The sequence below is a fragment of the Mandrillus leucophaeus genome, unplaced genomic scaffold (genome assembly GCF_000951045.1).
Source record: "Mandrillus leucophaeus isolate KB7577 unplaced genomic scaffold, Mleu.le_1.0 Scaffold151, whole genome shotgun sequence".
Taxonomy (NCBI): Eukaryota; Metazoa; Chordata; class Mammalia; order Primates; family Cercopithecidae; genus Mandrillus; species Mandrillus leucophaeus.
In genome coordinates, this window is record NW_012101488.1 from 1085712 (window position 1) to 1111717 (window position 26006).

Below are 26006 nucleotides of genomic sequence, written 5' to 3' on the forward strand. Positions count from 1 at the left end.
ATCTGCCCGCCTCGGCCTCCCAAAGTGCTGGGATTACAGGCATGAGCCGCTACACCTGGCCCCATGTTGTATTGGAGAGAAGGGAGAGTGCGTGTGTGTGTCAAATTGTATTTTGGAGAGGAAAATGTGTATGTTGCATTGTGTCTTTAAGAAGGGAGGGTGCGGGTGTGTGAGGTGTGTTTCTGAGGAGTGTGTTTGTGTGTCTGTGAGGACCCCAGGGTCACCACCAGCTAAGTTTCTGTGACTTTGTCACCCACATACAACCACATGAAGTCCCATAGAGGGGGGGCCCCTGCCTACTATGAGCTGGGCTTCAGACTCTCAGCTGTCACATGGCCAGTGTGACATCCCTGGACCACACCTATCACACGTGTGTCCCGACAGGCCCTGGGCTGGCTGAGCCTGTCTGTTGGAGGAGGGCAGAGCCCCTGTTCCCCCAGGGTCCATCTGCTGCCTGGGAGCCGACACATGGCCCCGTCCTCACTCCCCCCAGCCTAGAGGCCTCCTGGGCTTCCGCAGGCCCTGGCCCTGGCCCCTCAGCCCTCTCCTCCCACCCCACCCACCCCACCCACCCCCAGTGGTCTGACTGGTTCCCAACAAAAACACCCTAAGAATGAGCTCACGCAGAGGCTGCCGCCTCCACACGCCCCGCCCCACTCGTCTGGCAGAGGAGGGTGCCTCTGGTCCCAGGTCGGGAGCTCTGGGCCAGGGGATCCAGGGGCCTTGGGGTGGGGAAGGCTGGCCAGGTGAGCTGAGAGCAAATGGGGGACCCCAGGCTAGCTGTTTGCCCTCTCTTGGTTAATTACACATAGGATTTGGGAACTGTCCTCTGGGCAGAACCCTGGGTTGGGAGGACAGACGAAGGTAGACTAGACTGTTCCAGATGAGAGCTGGCTGGGATGGGTGTGGAGACTGGGATGGAGACGGTGTGGAGGCAGAGGGCTGGCCAGGATGGGTGGAGCAGGGAAGAGCCAAGGTGGGGAGAAGTTAGGGGTCCTGATGGCCATTATGGGAATAGAGGGTGGGGGCCAACTGACTGGCCTGGGCAATGATTTCCCAAACCCCTCACCATTGCACCCCAGGAGCAGCAATGTCTGTGCAGGTGGCGGCTCCCGGAAGTGCAGGGCTGGGCCTAGAGCGCCTGAACCCTGAGGAGCTGGTACGGCAGACGCGGCAAGTGGTCCAGGGGCTGGAGGCGCTGCGGGCAGAGCACCGTGGCCTGGCTGGGCACCTGGCAGAGGCCCTGGCGGGACAGGGCCCAGCGACTGGCTTGGAGATGCTGGAGGAAAAGCAGCAGGTGGTGAGCCACTCGCTGGAGGCCATCGAGCTGGGGCTGGGCGAGGCCCAGGTATGAGGGGGCCAGGTGGGGAACTGGGAGAGGATAAACTGAGGGCGGAGGGAGGGCCAGATATGAGGGGGACAGGTATGCAGGGGACGGGGAGAGGGGTTCACTATTGCTGAGGGGCACACTTTGGGAGGCTGAGGTGGGCAGATCACTTGAAGTCAGGAGTTCAAGACCAGCCTGACCAACATGGCAAAACCCCATCTCTACTAAAAATACAAAAATGAGCTGGGCATGAGGGCTCCTGTAATCCCAGCTACTCGGGAGGCTGAGGCATGAGAATCACTTGAAACTGGGAGGTGGAGGTTGCAGTGAGTGGAGATCGTGCCATTCCACTCCAGTCTGGGTGACAGAGACTGTTTTAAAAAACAGCAAAAAAAAAGTATGGCAGAAAGGCACATCTGGGGCAGGCGGAAGCCTAGGGGAACGAGGCCTGGGAAGGTGAGGCTCCAGGCCAGAGATGGAGTCCCTTGGCAGTTCTAGGGGGTCCTTGTATGTGACAGGGACCCCTGAACCAGATGGCATTCTTCAGTAAACTGTGGGTCCTAGGGCAACTTCGGGGGTGAAATTAGAGGGGCTGCTTAGAGCCTCTGAGGGCACTGGAGCCACGCTGGTGGAGTCTCTGCAGAATCTGGGGGTGTCATGCATAGTAGTGGGGTGCAGCGGCCTGATTCGAGGTCTGGGCTGGGTCAGAGGCTGTCTGGCAGGGTAGGAACCAACCTCGACTTGGGACCCCCACCCTGGGCAGGTGCTGCTGGCCTTGTCGGCACACGTGGGTGCACTGGAGGCAGAGAAGCAGCGGCTGCGCTCGCAGGCCCGGCGGCTGGCCCAGGAGAACGTGTGGCTGCGGGAGGAACTGGAGGAGACACAGCGGCGGCTTCGGGCCAGCGAGGAGGCCGTGGCCCAGTTGGAGGAGGAAAAGCGCCACCTGGAGTTCCTGGGGCAGCTGCGACAGTACGACCCGCCCACGGAGACCCAGGTGCCACGGGCAGGGCAAGGTGGGGGTGCTGGGCCCTTCACAGAGCCCCACAGTTCCCCAGACCCTCCTTAGAATCCCATAGTCCCTCCTTAGAATCCCAGTCCCCCAACCCTCCACAGAGCCCCCAGACCCACCAGAACTTCCGCAGACGCCCCCACTAGCTGCTCCCCGAAGCCCCCGGGCCTCACCAGTCCCCCAGGGGGCCCCTGACGCTCATGATCACCACCTCCCTCAAACCCCGAGATAGATGCAGGGCTCCAGTCTCTGAAACAAGCCCCCACTCCCCCGGCCCCCCACTTTCCTGTCCCTGCAGCAGTCTGAGTCCCCGCCTCGCCGAGACAGCCTGGCCTCCTTGTTCCCCAGCGAGGAGGAGGAGAGGAAAGGTGGGTGTCGGGAGTACATGCCACAGATGACGGCGGGCCAGGGTGGGGAGCGGGCTCTGAGCTGCAGGACCCCAAAGTCTCTGAACAGGGATGGGGAGGTGAGGGCAGGGTCAGGAGGACCCTGAATGTGACAGTGAGCAGGTGAGGCTGGGAACTGCGAAGACAGGGTAGCTGCCATGAGCCCGGCAGGCCCCATATTCACATCTTGCAGGGCAGGTGGGCCGCCATGTACCTGTCCCGAGGCCAGGATGCATCCCACCAGCTGGTTAGATGCTAGTGACTCCAATCTCAGAAGTTAACATGGGGGCCCATAGTCCCAGGGGCCAGTTAGGCGGTCTGGGGCGTGTGTCTCCTCGTGCGAGGATGGAGGGGCAGGAGGCTTAGGAGGCTTGCAGTGACCCAGAGCCCACCCTGCCCCACCCAGGTCCTGAGGCCGCAGGAGCAGCAGCAGCTCAGCAGGGTGGCTATGAGATCCCTGCCCGCCTTCGGACCCTGCATAACCTCGTGATCCAGTACGCGGGGCAGGGCCGGTATGAGGTGGCGGTGCCCCTGTGCCGCCAGGCCTTGGAGGACCTGGAGCGCAGCTCGGGCCACTGCCACCCTGACGTGGCCACCATGCTCAACATCCTGGCGCTGGTGTACCGGTGAGAGCTGCGGCCGGCCATGGCAGGGGGCAGGAACGGCAGGGACCCATTGGGTGCAAGTGGAGGGACCCTGGTGCCCCCTCTGCCACCATGGAGCACCTGGGGAGGTCGGAGGAGGAGACAGCCAGAATGGGAAAGGAAGGGAAGGCTCCTGCTGTAAGAACGGCAAAGAGGGAGTGGGCCAGGGATCTGGCGGGTTGGCAGGGCACTGAGCCAGGCAGAGAGGAGTCAGAGCACAGACACCAGGGACCCCAACAGAGCAGGCAAGAGAACTGGGGTGGTTAGAGGCTTGGCAGAGGTCTGGGGATACAGGGCCTGGTGTTAGAGAATTGGAAGGTATGGAAGGGCCCATAAGAGGCCCCCAAAGGGTGCTACCCATGCTTGGTTCAGCCAGGTTCCCTGGACCTGCCAGAATCAGCCCAGCCCCTGTGGCTGCAGCTGCCCCAACCCCTGGCCAACCCCCGCCATCCCTGGGCTTCCACACAGGGACCAGAACAAGTACAAAGAAGCCACAGACCTCCTCCATGATGCCCTGCAGATCCGGGAGCAGACGCTGGGCCCTGAGCACCCTGCGGTGAGTGGGGCCCCAGGGAGACGAAGTGGGGCCGTGCCTGCCCACCCCTGACCTGTGTCTCCCCCAACCCCACAGGTGGCTGCCACGCTCAACAACTTGGCCGTCCTCTATGGGAAGCGCGGGCGTTACCGGGAGGCAGAGCCCCTGTGCCAGCGCGCTTTGGAGATCCGAGAGAAGGTCCCATTTCCCTTACCCAGCCCCGAGGAACCCCTTGTAGCCCTCTCCGTGGATCCTGAGCACTTACATCGTGACCCTGATCCTCGGGCCCCTTGCGTTTGGTACTGGGAGACCCCAACTGGAGCCCAACCCATCACCCTCGACCTTCTGAGATCCCAGTGTGGTCTTGACCCTGACTCTGACCTCTCGCCTTACCTCACACGCCACCCCCCAACTAGGTCCCGCCACAGCCTTTCCAACCCCTCATGGCCACTGGCACAAGCCCAGCCCTGACCTACCCATCTCACCTTGTGCCCCGCGAGTTTCTGGATCACCTTGGCCTCTGACCTCAGTAATCCTGCTCGATGGTGTTACTTGTGCCCCAGCCCCCAACCTCTCAGGTCACTCTGCTTTGGCCCTGTAATCCCTAACTTGTGACCACCATACAGACGTGATGTCACGTGTCCCACCAATCCTGTATGACCCCTCTGACTTGTGCCCCCTGGCCCCCAGGTCCTGGGTGCTGACCACCCCGATGTGGCCAAGCAGCTCAACAACCTGGCCCTGCTGTGCCAGAACCAGGGCAAGTTTGAGGACGTGGAGCGGCACTACGCCCGGGCCCTGAGCATCTATGAGGCACTGGGCGGGCCCCATGATCCCAACGTGGCCAAGACCAAGAACAACCTGGTGAGGCCCCTGGGGCTGAGTGGGCCCGGAGTGGAGGGTCTGCCCTGGGGAGGCACCCATTGGTTGGGTACAGGGTGAGCACCATGGGGAGGGGTCCCCCTGAGGCAGGGCCCTTGGAGCAAGTGTCCCATCAGACACAGGAGCTGGCTCAGCACAGAACACGGAATCAGGAAATGCGTGAGTCCACGGCACCCAGGACAGTCAGTGAAGGGGAAGCTGGCAGGCACAGATGGCAGCAGCATTTATTGAGCTCACTGTGGCCGGCTCCCCTCTTAGCTCGGTCCCCACATCACTAGTTCTTACAGTGTCCCTATGAGGTAGAAGCTATCGCTCTACTTTGCATGTGAGAAGAGAGGCCATGCCACCAGCCCACCGTAGAGCAGACAGGCTCAGAAACAGGAGGTTTTCTGTCCTCCATCCCCCAGGCAGGAGGCAGGGCGGAGCTCCAAACCCACTCTGCCCCAGGGCAAGGCTTTAGGCAGGGGTGGGATACAGCCAGGTCAGCACAGTAGAAAGTGGGACTGGGGCCAGGCGTGGTGGCTCACGCCTGTAACCCCAGCACTTTGGGAGGCCAAGGCAGGAGGATCAGTTGAGGCCAGGAGTTCACGACCAGCCTGGGCAACATACCAAGACCCTGTCTCTACAAAAAAAAAAAAGTGGGACTGGATGCAGTGTTGGGAACTGGGGTCCGAAAAGTTCCCAGACTAGAGCCAAGATCACCCAAGACACTCCCTTCTCCGCAGGCCTCAGCCTACCTGAAACAGAACAAGTACCAACAAGCAGAAGAGCTGTACAAAGAAATCCTCCACAAGGAGGATCTACCTGCCCCTCTCGGTGAGCCCCGAGCCCCTGCCTTCCCTCCTGGTGGCTTCTCTACGTCCCCATCTCAGTGTCCCCCATCTTTCCCCTAGGTGCCCCCAACACAGGCACAGCTGGTGACACAAAACAGGTGAGGATGGGCTGTGCTTCGGCTCCTGGGGAAGGCGTGGGGACTGCATGGGCTCGGGGATATGAGCAGCATCCCTGCCCCTCCCCAGGCCCTTCGCCGCAGCAGCTCCCTCTCTAAGATCCGCGAGTCTATCCGGCGAGGAAGTGAGAAGCTGGTCTCCCGCCTCCGAGGCGAGGGGGCGGCGGGGGCGGCCGGGTGAGTGTGGATCAGGTCGGCAAAGAGCCCTGACATCAGCAGAATTCATAGCCCACCCCCCACCCCTCCTGCTCAAGAACCTTCCATGGCTCCCATCTCCCCTGTGATACACACAGATCAAATCCTGTGCTGGAAAGCTCCCTCCTGGAGGGGGCCACTCCTGGATTCACTCGCTTCTTCCCTGCTGCCCCCTTCGCAGAATGAAGAGAGCCATGTCGCTCAACACACTGAATGTGGATGGCCCAAGGGCTCCTGGGACTCAGGTGAGGGGACACCGGGGTCAAAAATGGAGTGGGGCCACGTGGGTAGGTGCAGAGATAAGGCAAAAGCAGGGCGGTCAGGCTGGCGTCAGAGTCAGCAGGTGGTGGGTGTGTTAAAAGAGAGCCAGGACAGGAGCAAAGATGGGTTTTACTTGGGGTAGAGGTGAGATGGGTAGACGGTTGGCTGCCAGGCTGGATGCAGCACCTGCCCCTCACCTCCCCTCCAACCGTCCCTTGTGCCTGTCTCCAGTTCCCCAGCTGGCACCTGGACAAGGCCCCTCGGACCCTCAGCGCCAGCACCCAGGACCTGAGTCCCCGCTAACATCCAGTGACCTGTGTTGGCCTCAGCTTCTCGGGAACAGCGTGGGAGGCCTGGGCTGGTGGGGGACGGGGGGCGTCTATCTCTTAGATGCCCCCTGCCCTCTTCTGCGATTAAAAGCTATAGATGTGACAGTGAGGAATGTCACCTGAGTTCATAAGACCTTCCAGCACCACCCCTGCTGCGGCCTCGGAGCTGCTGGGACCCAGGGCCAGGCAAGACTCAGGAGTCACTAGGAATCATTTATGGTCCTGCCCACCCTGCTCAGCAGCTTTGAGCAATCTGCTCTATCCTCTGCAGCGTCTCCTCTGATTCCAGCTGCTCCAGGCTGAGCAAGGACAGGCCCAGCTGATCCTCCTGCAGAGAACAGAGGAAAGTAAGGGGGGCACTGTCAGGAAGGGGCCCAGGCAGCTGCTGTACTTCCCCGACCACCCGCCCCCGATGGGCATTAGGGGTCTAAGACATGAGGGCCAGGATGTTTGAATTTGGAGATGTCAGTATAATCCAGAGTGGGCCATTCCTGTCCACATAAGAGGGGGCTGAGGGAGGAACCAGCCAGGGAGTCGGAGAAGGACGGGCTTTCCCCAGGCCAGCACAGTCTCAATGCCTGATACCTCCTCACCCCGAATTCTCTCACCCTGCCTTGCCTGGGCCACCTGCTGGCATCTGTGACCCCTCGAATCTCCCCCTACCCCTCAGAGCCTGGCATGCAGATGCACAATAAACTTCTCTCTGTAGAGGGCAGGAGGACAGGCTGGGGTTGGGGAGTGGGGAGAATCCAAGGGGCCTTTCTGGAGGAGGAGCTCAGCCTGGGAGGATGCTGGGAGGGGGATGCAGGCCTCACCCGGTGGAAGGGCTGTGCCATCTGCCGCAGGAAGTACTTGGCCACCTGGACACCCTCATCCACAGTCAGGTTGAGGTTGGCATCTGTGAGGTGCTCCTGGATCCAGCGGGGCAGTTTCCCCCGCTTGTCCCCACGGGCAAACCGCTGTGGGCAGAAGCGCAGGCCAGGGAGAGAACGTCAGGACCCGAGTCAGGGAGCCTGGGCCACCCTCCACCCTGTGACACACCCCATCTGGGAGATGAACGGGCAAATAGCCTGGTTTTCGGAGGCTGGGGTACGAGCACAGGGGTACCCCTGAACCTGCACCTTGTCAGCGAAGACCATGAGGCCGTAGTCCGTCTTGCCCCGGATGGCCCGACCCACACACTGGGCCGCGTGGCGCATGGCATCGAAGGTGAGAAAGTCATTCTCACGAATCTGGAACTGGTCCCGCAGGTATTCCAGCCGTGCCTGCAGAAACGAAGGATGAGGAGTTGGGGAGGTGGGGGAGCCATCCCTCCCCTGGCCCTAACACTTTGGGACTTCTGGGAGCCAGAGCTACTCACCTTGAGAATGCGACTCTGTGTGTAGACGTAGGGGACGCCAAACATGATGACGGCCCGCCCGTAGTGGTGCACTGGTGGGCAGAGGAGAGGGGTCAAGGGGAGTTACAAGTGTGGCTGGTGGGACAGGGACAGCCTCACGCGCCCCAGGATGCTATGTCTGAGTGGGAGAGAGAGGGTGTGCTCCCGCCGGGTGCCTAGGGCCAGAGGGGAGGGGAGGGTCCCTCTGTGCACCCAGGCTGTGGGTGGGTGGTCCCCCGCGGGAGCAGACAGCAGAGTGGGCAGGTGTTCCAGAGAGCTCTGGGAAGACACCTGGGGAGGAAGAGCGAGTCCACTCACCGAAGTCGATTCCCTCAGACACTTTGCCCCGGGCCACTGACAGCAGGATGGCCCCGCGTCCGTTCTCGCAGGCCTGAGGTGGGGAGGCAAGATGCAAGTTGGGTCACTCCTCGGAGCCACCTCCCCACCCCCTCCACGCTGGCCTCACACACCCACCTCCTGGTACTTCTCCAGGGCGACACTGGTTTCGGCACCATCCTGGGTCTCAATAAAGAGCAGCTTGTTCCTCTGGATGTTCTCAAGGATCCCCTGGGGAAGGACCCAGGGAGGTCAGGGTGGGGGTGGCAGAAGGTGGGTTCAGGGCACGGCCATCCTGGTTATCTCCAACTCTCCTACATCACTATTTCTCTGGGCCTCAGCTGGCTCATCTGAGATGTGGGGAGGGAGGGTGGAATTGTCCAACCTTACTTCTTTGGGGGGAACTTAGTGATCTGGGTGGGGAACCAATCACTGCTGGATAAGTGGGGCAGGCATGTGGCCCAAGGGGGTGGCCAATCAGGGCACCCCATCCCCTGCCAGCAACTGGTGGAGGGGCTGACTGTGAGGCAGGCAGAGTCAATCAGAGGCTGCCCTGAGACTTCCCATATGACACTACCATACAGACAGTGTGGAGCCAGTGCAAGGACACAGACCAGTGGGACAAAATGGAAAGTCCAGAAACACACAGCCACCTGTGCAGTTCAGTGGGGACAGCTTTTACTGGAGCAAGTGGATTTCCAAATGGAACCAAAAAATGAACCTTGACCCCCTACCTTACACCATATAGAAAGATGAATTTGGCCGGGCGCGGTGGCTCACACCTGTAATCCCAGCACTTTGGGAGGCCGAGGCAGGCGGATCACGAGGTCAGGAGATCGAGACCATCCTGGCTAACACGGTGAAACCCCATCTCTACTAAAAATGCAAAAAATTAGCCGGGCGAGGCGGCGGGCGCCTGTAGTCCCAGCTACTCGGGAGGCTGAGGCAGGAGAATGGCGTGAACCCGGGAGGCGGAGCTTGCAGTGAGCCGAGATCACGCCACTGCACTCCAGCCTGGGCGACTAAGCGAGACTCTGTCTCAAAAAAAAAAAAGAAAGATGAATTTGAGGTACCTCATAGACCTAGATGTGAAAGCTAAAACCACAAGCTCCTAGAAGGAAACACAGCAGCCTCTCTTCATGACCTTGGGGTATTTAAGACAAAGTTGTCTTAAATAGGACACAAAAGGCACCTGGGCTGTGGGGACTGGATCACCTTTCCACCGTGTGGAAGCCACCTATTGAAGCACAAGGCCAAGGTCCTGGCTGTGAGGATGAGGTTCCTGCCTCCCATGAGCGCCATCCCAATACTCGGATTAGCCAAGTTCACTCACCTCACCCCAAAGTGCTTTCACCCACTCCTGAGAGCCTGGCCATGGTGTGCTCAGAGGCACAAAGTGAGGAGTGGCCTCCCCTCCCACCCAGGGCCTGGCTGTGGTGAGCCCTGTTTCCAGAATGCCCCATGACCTCCTCTGCCTGCTTCCTTGAAGGGGCTCCTGCAGACCCTTGAGAGGCTTTGCCCTGAGTCTCAGTCCAGCCTTGATTCTCTAGAACCTTCCTCTAACCTAGATAGAGTCACACCTGCTACCTGGGCCTCCCCACCAGGCCATCTGTGCTGGAGGATCACAGGGATGGGGTAGCCCCAAAGAGCAGCGGGGGAGCAAGGAACCTAGAAGGTGGGGGTGACTCCACCACAGGGTACTCCTCTGAGGGAGGGGCCCACATTGGGGCTTATGTCTGCATTCTCAGCCTGATGTACTGGGGGTGGGGCAATGGGCTGCTTACACCCCATTCCTACATGCTGCACGCACTCTCCTGTCACACAGGACACCTGTCACCATCAGAGGGTAAGAAAAATGAAGCTGACATAGCAGTGTAGTGCCAGGAGCTGAGGAGAGCAGGTGACTCCCCTCCTGCAGTGCCAGGGGCTGAGGAGAGCAAGTGCAGGGAGGGGGTGGCCAGGCATACCTGCTCATACCAGGAGGCCACGGTGCTCTCCATGTACTGGTAGCTGGTGAAGAAGGCCACAATTCCATCAGGGACCACAGCAGACATCTCCAGCAGGAGGTTCCCGTAGTTCCGGATCACAGCTGCGAGGGGTCAGAGGTTAGGCCCTCTCCTGGCTCAGGTCCTTCCTCCCTTCTCTGTCTTCAAACTAGGAGTTTCTGGAAACCCCACTGAGGCTGGCTGTCAGGCTATTCACACACATCCCCTTCCTCCTCTTCCCAGGCGTGTTTGAGGACCCTCCTTGCCACTTCCTGAAGTCACACCTGGCTATGTAATTTGCCATGGCCAATGAAATCAGTGCAGCAGGGGTCAGGCGTGGCGGCTCACGCCTGTAATCCCAGCACTTTGGGAGGTCGAGGTGGGTGGATCATCTGAGGTCAGGAGTTTGAGACCAGCCTGGCCAACATGGCAAAACCCCCATCTCTACTAAAAATTAGCCTGGCGTGGTGGCAAGATGCCTATAATCCCAGCTACTAGGGAGGCTGAGGCACGAGAACTGCTTGAACCCGCAGGCAAAGGTTGCAGTGAGCCGAGATCATGCCACTGCACTCCAGCCTAGGTAACAGAGCAAGACTCTGTCTCAAAAAAAGGCCATGTGTCACTTCCAGGGGAGCACCCTTAGGAACCAGTGCACAATTCACTGTGACCACTGTGATCCCACCTGTCACATCATGCTGCCTCTGACGCACCCAGCGGTGGAGGTTCCCAGGTAAGGAGACACAGGGCAGGCCCCCTACCAGCTCACAGTGGATGTGTCCCACGGGCAAGAAGGAAGCTCTGGGCTAAGCAACTAAGGCCAGGGATATTTGTTACAGCAGCGTGACTCAGCCCATCTGACTGATACACCTCCCTCTTGGAACCCACAAAAACCAGCCCCACTGGCAGCATACCAATATCCTCCCGGGTCTCAAATTTGGAGCTGATGGCCACCTGGTCATTGCCACGGCCGATGATCTGAAGAGAGCAACACAGGTCATGATAAGCGAGGCAGCAGCAACTGCTCCAGCGTGTGAGTGCTGACCACCTGCTGGTGCTGTTCTAAGCTTTTTTTTTTTTTTTTAAAATAGAGACCGGGCGTCACCATGTTGCCCAGTCTGGTGTTGAACATCTGGCCTCAAGCGACTGTCCCACCTTGGCCTCCCAAAGTGGCGGGAGTACAGGAGTGAGCCACCACATCCAGTCTGCTCTAAACTTTTCATTAACACAGTGTCACTGAATGAACCCTCAGCTACCCTGTTATCTGCATTGCACAAATGACCTGGCCTCAGAAAAGGTGAGTTGCCTGCCCAAGGTCAGTGAATAGGTGGCAAAGATGGAACTGGACCCGAGTCTGTCCACACTCTCCACCAGCAGCTACACTCTAGCCAGCCCCAGGCCCCAGGCCAGCCGGATCCCGAAGAACACCCCTCACTATGCCGGTGGGCATCCCCGCCAGCCAGCAACCTCACACAACCACCATGCAGTGGGTGGTCATCACTGGTCCACAACCTCTGACAGGCAACTCCAAAAGCCAAAAGCTCTGAACACATTTCTTTTTCAGTTTGGCACAAACTCATTAAGTAGCAAAACCTGCCCTGCCCTGAGTCTCTGCAGAGGCCTGACTTACTCCTTAATGTGATGCTTCCAAATCTTTTACTGCCAAAATAGGAGTTTGACTCGGGGGAGCCACCCAGACCCCACTGGGGGCGTCACACACTACACAGCATATGCCTTGTCTCTAAAGGCTGGAAAATTCTGAATTCCAAAACAAATGGCTGCGCGCAGTGGCTCACACCTGTAATCCCAGCACTTTGGGAGGAACAGGTGGGCAGATCACTTGAGACCAGCCTGGCCAACATGGTGAAACCCCGTCTCTACTAAAAGTACAAAATTTAGCCGGGCGTTGTGGCACACGCCTGTAATCCCAGCTACTCAGGAGGCTGAAGCACGAGAATCACTTGAATCCAGGAGGCAGAGGTTGCAGTGAGCTGAGATCCGTGCCATTGCACTCCAGCCTGGGCAACAGAGCAAGAGTCCATCTCAAAACAAAAAACCAGCCTCGGGACTTCAGATAAGGGACTGAGGGCCCATGTTGACATGCACATGTTACAGAGATGGAGATGGACAGGAAGGCCCACTTACCTGGGTCACAGCCAGACCATGTACCCGGCAAAGCCACGTTAACCAAGATGCTGAGTAAGCGCCTACCTGTGCCAGACCCTGGGCTACCTAAGTGTTTTACCCCAGTTCTCTCTCAATCCTCTCAACCGCCCTGGGAGATCAGGGAGGATACATTCCCATTTCACAGATAAGAAAACTGAGGTTTGAGAGTTGTACCCCCGGAGAAGCAGAATCAAGCCTAAGTCTGTCTGAATCCCAAACCCGGCCTCTTCACTGTAAAACTCTCCTGCCTGAGCAGTGGGGGAAGCCAAGGAAGGGACGCAGCCCCTTGCTCCCACCTCCCCTCCCAGTCCCAGCCCTAGCCTCTCCCACTCACCATAGGGCAGAGGCAGACCCTGGCCAGCGTCATGGTGAAGGTTGCCATGGTGACGGGGTGGAAGTCCAGGATCTTGGGGTAGATGTCCAGTGGGGACAGTGTCTGTAGGGGGGACAGTGGGAGGGATCTCAGCAGGACTGGGCAGGGACCAGGAGGCCCATGGAAGGAGGCCAGGGACTGGGAGGAACAGGAGAAGGGTCCTCACCCCAGACGTGATGATGACAGACTGGAAGCGCTCGAATACAGGTTTGATGGCCAGCGAGGCGTCCATGCAGCTGGAGAGAGATGAGGGCGGTGAGGGCCCGGGGGACTGGGCCCCTAACCCACAGTGCAGTCACACCCCCACCGGGCAGGGTCCCACCTGAAGTGCAGGATGGGGTTGGCAATGGTTGGGGTTCTGTCGTCAAAGGGCTCGATGATGATGGTGAAGCCTGCAGAGGGCAGGCAAGGATGGGTGAGATTACCCCACTGCAGCCACAGCTGCACCCACTCAGCCATTCCCTCTCCCGCTCCCTTGCTTCACCCCAGTCTCCATCCCATACTGCCCGGGAGTGAATGGGACCAAACATGAGCTGCTTAAGCTCCAAACCAGGCATCTGAGTCCAAAATACACCCCAGTCTTTCTGCCTCTCCACAGGGCCCACACCTGTGCAAACTTTCACGAAGGATCCCAAGTAGAGAGCGCCACAGCCCCGCCCACTGCTCACTCTCCCAGTACTGCAGGGCCCCGCAGCACCCACGCCAAAGCCAGGAGCCAGAGCCTGAAGCTTTCTCCCAGGACCTTTTCTTGTTTCTGTTTTTTGACATGGAGTCTCGCTCTGTCGCCCAGGCTAGAGTGCAGTGGCGCGATCTCGGCTCACTGCAAGCTCTGCCTCCCGGGTTCAAGTGATTGATTATCCTGCCTCATCCTCTTGAATAGCTGGGATTACAGGTACACCCCTCTACAACACACCCAGCTAATTTTTGTATTTTTAGTAGAGATGGGGGACCTCCAGTGATCCGCCCGCCTCAGGCCCCCAAAGTCCCAAAATTATGAGTCACTGCGCCTGGCCTCCCACGACCTTTCTACCTAAGCCATCAGCAAAACCAGGCAGCTCTGCCTCCAAAACCTACCTGCAATCTGACCACTGCCCCTGACCCCACCTGGGGCCAGCCACCATCACCTCCTGCCTGGACCCATCATCCCCTGCTCACTTCACAGCAGCCAGAGGGACCCTATGGAAACCTGAGCCCGGCCATATCACCTCCGCCCCCCCCAGAAGCCTCCCATCACCCCACACGCCTCCAGTGGCCTGGTGCTTGACCTTCAAAACTCAGCAGACTCAGTTCCCCCAGGGTGTTTACACTTGCTGGTCCCATGTGGCCTGGAAAACCTCCCAAGGTGGCTCCATTTGGTCATCTGAGACTGCTCAAAAGTCAGCCCCTCCGAAAGGCCCTCCCCAGCCACCTTTTCTATGCAGACATATTCCAACGCAACAACGTATTTTTTTTTCATGATAACTGCCACTTTCTGGAATTATTTCCTTGTTTATTTGACTGCATCTTTGCTACTGGTTTTCCCCCTCTGGAATATAAGTTCTGGGGGGTTAGGAATGAGATCTTTTTTGGTTCCTGCTGCTTCCACAGTGCTGAGCCTGGCCCGTTTGTTGAAGAAATAAATGAATGAATGAATTTATATATACAGTTTCACGCAGTGAAAAAAAAATCAAGTCATCTGTGCTGGGGACACAGTGGTGACCAAGCCAGCCTTGCCGCTGCTTGCATGGGTTCGCAGTCCAGCAGGAGACAGACTTGCCCTCAGACAGGGATGACTGAGAGTGGGCAGTGCTGGGACAGAGGTGCCCAGAGGAGGGGCCTGACTCAGCCTGGGGGTCAGGGAGGGCTTCCTGGAGGAGGAGACATCTCTACTAAGCTGAGAACCTAAGGATGAGGGGGAGGTGGCTGGGGGATGAGGAAGATGAGGAAGGATGCTCCAGGTGAAAGAACATGAGGTGTTGGCAGATGGGAAACAGTGGATAGAGAACGACAAAGGCAGGGATGGAAGATGGGGCAGGACAGAGAGACAGAGGCAGAAGCAGCAGCCAGCAGGCCTCGCTACCCTGGCAACGGCCCAGATCTCCATCCTCCTGTCAGGCCCTGCCACAGGACATGAGGCCTGATCCGGTTTCCTGGGTACAGGAGAAACCCCGAGGAGGCAGACTGAACCCCTGGTGAGCTTCACGCTGAGGACGGGGAGGAAACACTGGCCCATAAAGCCTCCAGAATGATGCCCCTCTCTCGCAACCTGAAAATCTGAACATCAGCCTCTACTCCTCTTGTCCCAGGTCCCGAAACCCAGACACCATGCTCCCCACATCCTAGCCTCTACCTCCCACATCTCTCTCCAAACCATACCTTTCTGTCTCACCATGGCCACATCCTGGCCAAGGCCCCTCTCCTTGTGCTCAGGTCCCTGCCTGCCACCTAGTCTCCTGCCTCTAGTCCCTGCCAGAAGAAATCTTCCTTTCTTCTTTTTTGAGACGGACTCTTGTTTTCGCCCAGGCTAGAGTGCAGCTGGTGCGATCTCAGCTCACTACAACCTCCGCCTCCCGGGTTCAAGCAATTCTCCTGTCTCAGCCTCCTGAGTAGTTAGAACTACAGGCATGCACCACCACGTGCAGCTAATTTTTGTATTTTTAGTAGAGACGGGGTTTCACCATATTGGTCAGGCTGGTCTTGAACCCCTGACCTCAGGTGATCCACCCACCTCGGCCTCCCAAAGTGCTGGGATTACAGGCATGAGCCACTACGCCCGGCCTATTTTTTTTTTTTTTTTAGACCAAGTCTTGCTCTGTCGCCCAGGCTGGAGTGTAGTGCCACAATCTTGGCTCACTGTAACCTCTGCCTCCTGGGTTCAAGCAATTCTCTTGCCTCAGCCTCTCAAGTAGCTGGGATTACAGGAGCCCGCCACCACACCTGGCAAATTTTTGTATTTTTAGTAAAGACAGGGTTTTACCATGTTGGTCAGCCTGGTCTCAAACTCCTGACCTCAAGTGATCTGCCCACCTCAGCCCCCCAAACTGCTGGGATTACGGGCGTGAGCCACCATGTCCGGCCCCGGCTAATTTTTGTATTTTTAGTGAAGATGGGGTTTTGCCACGTTGACCAGGCTGGTCTCGAACTCCTGACCTCAGGTCATCTGCCTGCCTCACCATCCCAAAGTGCTGGGATTACAGGCGTGACCTACCACCTCTGGCACCCAGAAGAAGTCTTTCCAAAGCACAAATCTGGGCTGGGCGCAGTGACTCATGCCTGTAATCCCAGCACTTTGGGAGGCCAAGGCGGGTGGATCATGAGGTCAGGAGATCAAGACCATCCTGGCCAACATGGTGAAATCCCATCTCTATTAAAAATACAAAAATTAGCTGGGCGTAGTGGCACACGCCTGTAGTCCCAGATACTGGGGAGGCTGAGGCAGGAGAATTGCTTGAACCCAGGAGACGGAGGCTGCAGTGAGCCGAGATCACACCACTGCACTCCAGCCTGGCAACAGAGCGAGACCCCGTCTCAGAAAAAAAAAAAAAAGCACAAATCTGACCTGGCACCTTGCTTGCTAGAACCTACCATGGCTTTCCAGTGCCCCTAGGAGCAAAATGATCAACTCATTACCATGCCCTCTAGTGTGAGCTGACCCCATAGAGCTGCTCTGGCCTCATCCCTTACCACTGCCCACGCCATCCTTCTCCACTCTGCAGCCCGAGGAAGTCTGTGAAAATATAAATCTGAGCACAACGCTTACTCAAGAACTACCTACGGCTCCCCACTGCCTTCAAAATAAAACCCACACTTCCAAGCCAAGCCCCACAAAGCCCTGTGTGTCCAAGTTCCTGCCAACAACCCTCTAGACTCTGCTGCGACCCTGATTCCAGCTCCTAGGAGGCCCAGCAGGGACAGAAAAAGGTGAGCTTACCTTTGGCGTAGGTGCTGACAAGGGTGGCAAAGTTAGCAAGGAGGGTGAGCGGGGAGAAGTCAGCAAGGTCGGTGATCTCCAGGGTGTGCAGCAGGGACCGCAGGCGTTCAGCACAGAATCTGGTGGGGAGGAGAGACGGGGTCGGGGGGCAGACGGAAGCATGAACAGGACCAGCAGCCCTGCCTCCGCCATCACGGCGGTCACGTGCCTGTCTCCCCAGACAATGGGCACTCAGGGAGGGCGGGCAGTGGGCCTGTTTTGGAAACGTGCACCCCCACACTATACATCTGCATGTCACACACAGCCACTGCTGCATGATGGCACAGATAGAGCAATAATCAGACACCCCAGAGTCATGTGGTCACTTGTCATACCTGCTAGCACGACCTCCTAAGTGGGTTTTTTTTCTTTTTTTGTTTTTCAGACGGACTCTCGCCCTGTCACCCAGGCTGGAGTGCACTGGCGCCATCTCGGCTCACTGCAACCTCCACCTCCCGGGTTCAAACAATTCTCCTGCCTCAGCCTCCCGAGTAGCTGGGATTACAGATGCCCGCCACCACACTCAGCTAATTTTTATACTTTTAGTAGAGACGGGGTTTCACTATGTTGGCCAGGCTGGTCTCGAACTTCTGACCTGGTGATCTGCCCGCCTCGGCCTCCCAAAGTGCTGGGATGACAGGTGCGAGCCACTGCACCCAGCCCTAAGTGGGTTCTGATCAAAACAAGAGACTCACTATCACACCCAGAATCCCCCAGTCATGGCATTAATCCTGCATGGCCACATGGTCACGCATTCACATCCAGAACCTCTCCCACTGTCTCTCACGCACCTGTGGGGACACAGACAGTGTCGGAACCCCATGGGCTCACAGAGGAATGCAGTCATCACCCACATCCCGCAGAGTCCCACGGATACTGCGTCCACACACTCACGCATGTGCAGGGCCACTCGGCCACAACCGCACACAGGCAGGGCTGAAGTTCTCAGCCCCGGGGACGGGTCACGGAGCAGCTGGCTTTGAAGCCAGGCGGGCAGTCACACTTGCAAACCTGCCTCCCACACTTCAGCCCTCCCAGCCTGTCTCCTCTAACCCCAGGCGCCTACCCTGGCTGGTCGCTAGCTGGGGATGAGTCTGTGCCCTACACTGGGCCATGGAGCCTCTTCGGCTCTGTCCCCAGCATGGAGCAGGCACTTGGGGAATGTGTGTTGAGTGACTGAGATCCCCTCTTTGCCCTCACAAGTCTCCAATTCTGGGGAAGATGGGCAAACCCACATGGAAGGTGGCCTCACCCACAGAGGCAGGGCAGCCAGGGCCTTTGGAGCCCACAGGCTTGGCTTCAAGCCCCAACTACTGGGCACAGTGCTGTGCGGCTCGGGGCAAAGGCTTCCCCTCTGGGAGCCCCAGTGTCCTCATGTGCAGGGTGGGGATGCCGTACTGGGGGTGCAATTGAGGTAAGGAACATAAAGGGCTTAGCTCCTCCTTAGTGCTCACGACAGGGTAGCTGATTGGCTTCGCTGCTCTCTCATTAACCACCACAGAACCCTGTGAAGTAAAGATTCGACTCCTTGGCCGTTTTACAAAGGAGAAAACTGCAGTTTAGAGAAGACCCATGAGTTACTCAAAGCAGCAAAGGAAAAGCTCCCTCCTATCCCTGGTCATTCTCTGCCTCCTCTGTGCCTCAAGAGACTGACTCCCCCAAAATGCGCCCAGACTGCTCCATGGGGACGCCCCTGCCCTCAGACTTGGAAGATTAGAGGCATTGGTGGGAAGAGACATGGGCCGCGGCCTCCTCCCCCAGCTCCTAGCCTTCGAGGCCCAGGTTCTGGTTTCTGCTCCCAGCAGAAGCCCCTGTCCAGGCCCCCACCAGCTGGTTCTCAACACACTCCCTCCCTGCCGCTGTGGCCCGGCTTAGCTCCCAGCTTTCACCTCCCACCCTCCTTGGCTCCTCCCCCAGTCCACCCCTCTGTAAATGGTGCTCCCACTACTCTCTCTTGGGTGGGGTAGACTCTCCAATCCAGCCAGGTGTGGCCCGCCAGGCCCCTGCCCAACGCAGGGACCCAGGACCAGCTCCAACCTTGCTTCCAGACCTGCCAGGTTAGAACAGACAGGGTCCCACGTGCCTCGCCTAGCTCACTCACTCCTGAGGCTGGCAATGGTGATCCCGGGCTACAAGCGTGGAGGACATGGCTCTGCCTAACCAGGACCTGCTGAGCCCCCATCCCCGCGCTGTGTGGGGCCGCACCTGAGGGGCTTGCGCTGGATGCACACGCGCTGGGCCAGGCCACTCAGGAAGGCGGGTGGGCTCTCCTGCACCACGTGCTGCACACGCAGCCGCCACTTCACGTACTCCAGCAGCCGCCGCAGGAAGCCCAGGAAGTGCTCGGCCGTGCGGATGGAGCCAGGCACCGCCTCTGCGAGGAGACGCTATCAGCCGCCACGGGGAGGCGGGAAAGGGACTGGGGGGCCGCGGGGGGTGGGAGCTCACCCTGCAGCACCTCGTCGGGCAGCACGGGGTTGGCCAGGTGGGCGTCCGTCTCCCGGGCGGCGCTGGCCTCCCGCAGCCCCTCCACCAGACGCCGGTACTCATCCCGCAGGCGCTGCTCGTCTGTCTCTTTGATCCTGCGGGGAGATAGCTGGGGTTGGGGTGGGGCTGGCACCCGTGGGGACAAGTCAGACAGAGGCCAGGGCAGGCACCAGGGTCCTCCAGCCGTCCCCGGTCCCACCTGAGCACCGTCTTCTGCAGGGTCTCCAGGTTGCCCTGGCACCGGTCAAGGGTCCGGCGGGTGAGGTTGACGCTCATGGAGTCGATGCAGACGTTGTCTGGAGAAGGGGGAGAGAGCCGGTTCAGGCAGGCCTGCCGGGGCCTCCCTCAGAGGGGCTGGCGTCCCTTTGGCCCCTGGCGCCCCCCTCACCAATGTTGTGGGCCTCGTCGAAGACCACGACGGCCTTGCGGGCCAGTTCCTTGGACACCAGGTCTGCAATCTTGGGGTCCAGGAGGTAGTGGTAGCTATAAACCACCACGTTGGCATGCAGGATCTGGGAGGCCAGGGAGCAGGGTCACCAGGGCCCTGTCACCCCAACCCCTACCCCCCTACCCCTGGCCACACTGGCCCATCATTCCCACACATGCCTGCAGAGGCAGACACCGGCCAGGCAGAAATATGAGCAGATGGATAGAGACAGACCGACAGACATGGGCACCCATCAACAGGGAGATGCAGACACGCAGACTCACAGCAAGCAACAGACAGGCATGGGCAGACAGGAGACGGGCGGGCAGCCCACACCCTCACACTCGCCCCTCTGCCCGCCCCACCAGCCTTCTCACTGAGTATCGAGCAAGGAAGTATGGGCACCAGCCCTGGCGCCGCCCCAGGGCCTTCAGATCATCCAGGTTGTAGATGCCAGCGGGGAGGGGCACCTCGCGCCCATGGGCATCAAATTCCTGGGACAAGAGTGCCAGGGGTCAGGGAGGCTGCCTGCCCCAGGCCACCCATCCAGCCTCCCTCCCTCAGCCCTGCCCTCCAGGCACCTCATAGAAGCGGCAGTGGGGCAGGCTGGTGTCATGCTGGTACTGCGCCCGCACATAGGAGGCTGTGAGGCTGTGGCATTTCCCATCGACATCCTTCCCAAAGCGCAGGGGTGTCACCTGGGGGTGTGGGGCATCTTAGCACCCAGACAGGGTGGAAACCCAACCACTCTTCAAACGCAGGTCTCCACACCTCCCAGTTGCCTGGGGTTTTGGACAACTTGAACCTCAGTCTGTTGCATTATTAGTTAAGACACATGGGAACTTAATGCAGGGATATAAGAGTAGTAAAACTGGACTGGGTGCGGTGGCTCACGCCTGTAATCCCAGCACTTGGTGAGGCCGAGGTGGGGAGATCACGAGGTCAGGAGTTCGAGACCAGCCTGGCCAACATGGTGAAACTCCATCTCTACTAAAAATTAGCCAGGCGCGATGGTTCACGCCTGTAATCCTAGCACTTTGGGAGGTCGAGGTGGGCGGATTACCTGAGGTCAGGAGTTCTAGACCAGCCTGGCCAACATGATGAAACCCTGTCTCCACTAAAAATACATTAGCCAGGCGTGGTGGCACGTGCCTGTAATCCCAGCTACTCGGGAGGCTGAGGCAGGAGAATCGCTTGTACCCAGGAGGCGGAGTTTGCACTGAGCCGAGATCACCCCACAGCATTCCAGCCTGGGCGATAGAGCGAGACTCCATCACAAAAAAATAAATAAATAAAAATAAAAATAAAAAAATGAGCCAGGCATGGTGGTGCACACCTGGAATCCCAGCTACTCGGGAGGCTGAGGCAGGAGAATTGCTTGAACCCAGGAGACAGAGGTTGCAGTGAGCCGAGATCATGCCACTGTACTCCACCCTGGGCGACAGAGTAAGACTCTCTCAAAAAAAAAAAAAAGAGAGTAGTAAAATTGTTACATTCTTACAACTACAAGTTATACATATATATTTTTGGAGACAGGTCCCTCTGCTACTCAGGCTGGAATGCAGTGGCGCAATCACAGCTTACTACATCCTTGACCTACCAGGCTCAACTGATCCTTCCCCCTTCAGCCTCCCAAGTAGCTGAGGCCACAGGTGTGCGCCACCATGCCTGGCTAATTTTTGTCTTTTTAGTCGAGATGAGGTCTTGCTATGTTGCCCAGGCTGGTCTCAAACTCCTGGCCTCAAGCAATCCTCCCACCTCAGCCTCCCAAAGTGCTGGGATTACAGGCTGAGTCACTGTGCCCAGCCAACCAAAACTAATATTTTAAAACAGTAAGCCTTGAAAAATCTTTAGCATATAGATTGAGGATAATTACTTCATCCTCGGAAATGCCAAAACACATGGAACTCTGGCAGGGCCTAAGAATCAAAGGAGGTGCTGCAGAGTCTGGGACTCCCCTCACCCCTGACCTGCTCTGTACCCTCTAAGGTACCATCACAGCCTAAGGCTCTTTCCCAAGAACAAATCCTTTTCCTACACCAAAGGGAAACCTACAAGGCAGCCAGCCCTTCCCTCTCCATTTCCCCTTTCATCAGTCACCGAGGCCTATGCTCTTTGTCATCTACTAGATATATTATTTCTCATATATTCTTACAAATAATGTGATGTAATATATAGTCTGTGGGCTCAGTGTGGGAGTTTGAGATCAGCCTGGACAACATGATGAAACCCATCTCTATTAAAAATACAAAAAACTAGCTGGGCGTGGTGGAGTGCGCCTGTAATCCCAGCTACTCAGGAAGCTGAGGCAGAAGAATCGCTTGTACCTGAGAGGTGGAGGTTGCAGTGAACCGAGATCACGCCACTGCACTCCAGCCTGGGCAACAAGAGTGAAACTCCATCTCAAAAAAAATAAATAAATAAGGCTGGGCACGATGGCTCATGCCTGCAATCCCAGCACTTTGGGAGGCCGAGGTGGGTGGATCATGAGATCAGGAGTTAGAGACCAGCCTGACCAACATGGTGAAACATCAGCCTTCCAAAGTGCTGGGATTATAGGCGTGAGCCACCATGCCCAGCCAAGTACAATGGTTTTATAGCATAATTTAATAACAATTAACATTGTATTTGTCATATATTATGTATATAAATATCATGAAAATTTCTTTTTTTTTTTTTTTTTTTTAGACAGAGTCTTGCTCTGTCCTCCAGGCTGGAGTGCAGTGGTGCGACCTCAGCTCACTGCAACCTCTGCCTCCCGTGTACAAGCGACTGGGATTACCGACATGTACGCCACCACCCCCGGCTAATTTTTGTATTTTTAGTAGAAATGGGGTTTTGCCGTGTTGGCCAGGATAGTCTTGAACTCCTGACCTCAAATGATCTGCCCACCTCAGACTCCCAAAGTGCTGGGACTATAGGTGTGAACCACCGCCCCCGGCCTATCATGAGAATTTTTTTTTTTTTTTTTTTTTTTTGAGACGGAGGCTCGCTCCGTCGCCCAGGCTGGAGTGCAGTGGTATGATCTTAGCTCACTGCAAGCTTCACCTCCCGAGTTCACGCCATTCTCCTGCCTCAGCCTCCCGAGTAGCTGGGACTACAGGCGCCCATCACCATTCCCGGCTAATTTTTTGTACTTTTTAGTAGAGACGGGGTTTCACTATGTTAGCCAGGATGGTCTCAATCTCCTGACCTTGTGATCCGCCCGCCTCGGCCTCCCAAAGTGCTGGGATTACAGGTGTGAGCCACCGTGCCCAGCCGTGAATTTCTAACATTCTTTTAGTTCTTTGTACATGCTAAGGGCATCGGGGGCATCATTTCATCCAATTTTATCATCAGCGACCTTATGAGGCAGGCACATAATTATCCCCATTTTACAGAAAGGAAGACTGAGGCCCAGGCGGCAGAAAACGCCTCTCCATAAATACCCGGCTGGTAAGTTTCAGAGCCAGGAAACCAGGTCTTCCAGAGACTCTAAGAGCTGCCTTTTTAACCTCTCCCAGGCCCGGGTAGAATTGGAAGACTCCCTGAGGAGGTGTGCTTGCCTGGGCCACGATGAATGAGAATTTGACCAGTGAGATGGGAATTCTGTGTGCAGCCACTGCATGCCTTTGCAAGAGGTCCAGCCTGGGGATCCAGGACTTGCAGTTGGACGAAAGAGTTTCCTCTACCTCTGGGCTAAGGGCAAGGAGAAGGGACGGGTGCTCACCTCAGGGTGAATACACAAGTTTTTGCGGGAGCTCAGAGCCAGCCCCAGAAATGGCAGCTTCTCACCCTCCTGCTTCTCATAGAAGTTGAGCAACTTTCGAAGCTCTTCGATCACCTACTCCAAAGTTGGGGGGGGCAGGGGGAGCTTGTGTTCATTGGAGGCACAAACCCCTGCCCTGCCAGGCCCCAGCCTCTTCCCGAGCTTCCCAGACACCCCCGAAAGCTGGTGATGGCCACCACCAGGGGGACCAATAGGGCCTAGGGAACAGTGGAGCTGGAGCACCAGGATGAGTCCGGGCTCACCTTCTCAATCTCTGGCACAGTTCTTGAGCAGTAGATGAGTTTGGTCACCTCCAGCGGATATGCCTGCCGATAACAAGTGGACTCAGTCCCTGTCCTGTCCCTTCTTTTGTCTGCCTTTACGGGTTTAATGCATCACTCACCCGCTGGTATGCCATGATCAGGGCCAACAGGGACACTGTCTTCCCAGTGCCTGAGGGCATCTCCAGGACTCCATGACCCTGCATGTTGGGAACCAGAGGGACAACATACAGGGTCTCAGAACCTTGGGCACACAAACTCTGGGGACTCTCCCCGACCTCCAATGCCACCAACTTGGAACAGCAGGATAACACAGCAGCAGTTAAAATTGGGCAGTGGGGTTCAACCCACTTCTGCCTCCTCCTTGTTGAGTGGTCTTAGGTGAGTACCTTCACCTCCCCAGACCTCAGTATCCCTACCTCTAAAATGGGCCTAAGGCCGGGCGTGGTGGCTCACGCCTGTAATCCCAGCACTTTGAGAGGTCGAGGCAGGTGGATCACCTGAGGTCAGGAGTTCGAGACCAGCCCGGCCAATATGGTGAAACCCCTTCTCTACTAAAAATACAAAAAATTAGCCGGAAGTGGTGGCGTGCACCTGTGATTTTGTCTCAAAAATAAATAAATAAAATGGGCCTAATAATAAAACCTTCCTCATAACATGACTGTGAAGATTAGTGATAAATTGCACGTTAAATATTTAGCACAGTAGCTGATATATAGTGAACTTTTCTCCCTTCTTTTTTAAGAGACAGGTCTCACTCTGTTGCCCAGACTGGAATGCAACGGCACAATCATGGCTCACTGCAGCCTCCAACTCCTGGCCTCAAGCGATCCTCCTGCCTCAACCTCCCAAGCAGTGGGGACTACAGGCAAGCGCCACCACACCCAGCTAATTTTCTAATTCTTCGTAGAGATAGGATCTTGCTGTGTTGCCCAAGTTGGTCTCCAATACCTGGCCCCAAGTGATCTTCCCACCTCCACCTCCCACCAAAGTGCTGGGATTACAGGCACGAACCACCGCGCCCAGCCTATTGACCATTATTATTTTATTTTATTTATTTTTGAGACCGAGTCTCACTCTGTCGCCCAGGCTGGAGTGCAATGGCGCCACCTCGGCTAGCTGCAACCTCTGCTTCTCGGGTTCAAGCGATTCTCCTGCCTCAGCCTTCTGAGTAGCTGGGATTACAGGCGCCCGCCACCACACCTGGCTAATTTTTGTATTTTTAGAAGAGACGGGGTTTCACCACGTTGGCCAGGCTGGTCTCGATCTCCTGACCTCAAGTGATCCGCCCTCCTCGGCCTCCCAAAGCGCTGGGATAACAGGCGCGAGCCACCGCGCCCAGCCTATTCACCATTATTATTTTAGATAACGGAAGATTATGGGGTCCTGGATTTCCAAATACCTCGTACTTCTAAAATCCAGACGTCCTGCAATCTGTCTTAGGCCCAGGCGTGGCAGCCCCACCCGTCGAGTGGGCGGGTCGGGCCCACAGGCCACCCACCTTGGCGTCCAGCGTGCGTTTGAGCTCCCGCATGTAGGAGAACTGCTCGGGGTAGATGTAGTCGTAAGGGAAGTAGACCAGGAGCCCGTCCACGTTGAGCCTGGCGGCAGGGGCTGCTGGGTCAGTCCCCGTCCCCTCAGCCCCTCTCCCGCCTCCACACTGCCCGGTCGTCGGGCCCAGAAGGGTGACCTGCCCGGCGCCCCCGGTAACCCTCAGGTCCTCAGGAGCCTCAGTGCCTCCTCGCTATCACCGCTGTTCCCTGCGGCTGCCCCCGCCCCACCCCTTCACCCTCCCCTGGCCCCACTGGGGACGCAGGCGCGCCCACCGGTGACCCCATCTTCAAGACCACCCCGCGCCTGCTCGCGAGCCGCGACCCCCCGGCCCCCTTCTCACTTCATGGCGCCGGCCGCAGTATGCAGTGGCGTCCACCCGCCTCCCTCATGAATATTTAGCGAGAGGCCGGGTCGTGGACATCCTCAAGGGCTCGCTCCACCTATATTACGAGACCATTGGTTGATCTGCCCGTCAATCCGCTAGGGCAGAGCCAATCGGGATACTGCGCGTGCGCACGGAAAAGCGAGGGCTGCTGACTCTCGGGAGAGGCGGTGCGGGAGGCGTCACTGAGGATCGTCGAGGGCCAATCAAAAAGAAAACATGGAAGGGAGCGATCCGAGAGAATCGATCTCATTCACTAGAATTTGGTCCTCCTGCGCCTGCCAAGATTGTCTGAGTATTGATCGAACCCAGGAGTTCGAGATCAGCTTGAGCAAGATAGCGAGAACCCCCGCCCCTCCACCTGGTCTCAAACAAACAAACAAAAAAAATTCGTCTCAGTAGCGAATAGAGATTCTAACGGAGAAT

The 26006-nt window shown here is 57.4% G+C and overlaps 2 protein-coding genes across 4 annotated transcripts in view; one reads left to right on the plus strand and one right to left on the minus strand.

Annotated features, from left to right (window-relative positions):
• Nucleotides 1–6627, plus strand: part of KLC3 (kinesin light chain 3) — a 10259-nt gene extending 3632 nt beyond the window's left edge. Inside the window, exons 2-13 of one of the 2 annotated variants that reach the window (XM_011975091.1) lie at nt 1083–1348; nt 2091–2321; nt 2635–2704; nt 3129–3348; nt 3835–3922; nt 3998–4099; nt 4592–4765; nt 5509–5599; nt 5677–5714; nt 5803–5909; nt 6109–6172; nt 6420–6627. In XM_011975091.1, the coding sequence (XP_011830481.1) occupies nt 1091–1348; nt 2091–2321; nt 2635–2704; nt 3129–3348; nt 3835–3922; nt 3998–4099; nt 4592–4765; nt 5509–5599; nt 5677–5714; nt 5803–5909; nt 6109–6172; nt 6420–6491 (1515 nt within the window). In that variant the 5' untranslated portion in view covers nt 1083–1090 and the 3' untranslated portion in view covers nt 6492–6627. The remainder of the gene's footprint in view (nt 1–1082; nt 1349–2090; nt 2322–2634; nt 2705–3128; nt 3349–3834; nt 3923–3997; nt 4100–4591; nt 4766–5508; nt 5600–5676; nt 5715–5802; nt 5910–6108; nt 6173–6419) is intronic. The other variant, XM_011975092.1, reaches the window with a different exon arrangement.
• An 83-nt stretch (nt 6628–6710) lies between these two features.
• On the minus strand, nt 6711–25588 carry ERCC2 (excision repair cross-complementation group 2). 2 transcript variants are annotated; one of them, XM_011975093.1, is made up of 23 exons: nt 25539–25588; nt 25146–25245; nt 23767–23844; nt 23627–23689; nt 23325–23438; nt 20197–20313; nt 19993–20109; nt 19577–19700; nt 19388–19484; nt 19150–19283; nt 18907–19075; nt 16663–16781; nt 13075–13144; nt 12919–12988; nt 12714–12815; nt 11128–11191; nt 10199–10320; nt 8370–8462; nt 8214–8286; nt 7878–7948; nt 7639–7782; nt 7333–7476; nt 6711–6845 (listed from the first exon to the last, which is right to left on the minus strand). In XM_011975093.1, exons 1-23 carry the CDS (start codon nt 25541–25543, stop codon nt 6753–6755), a joined length of 2283 nt encoding a protein of 760 aa, XP_011830483.1. In that variant the 5' UTR covers nt 25544–25588; the 3' UTR covers nt 6711–6752. The 2 variants fall into 2 exon arrangements, with proteins under 2 accessions (XP_011830483.1, XP_011830484.1); XM_011975094.1 differs by lacking the exons at nt 19993–20109; nt 20197–20313; nt 25539–25588 and having other exon boundaries at nt 25146–25512.
• Nucleotides 25589–26006: the final 418 nt, after the last annotated feature.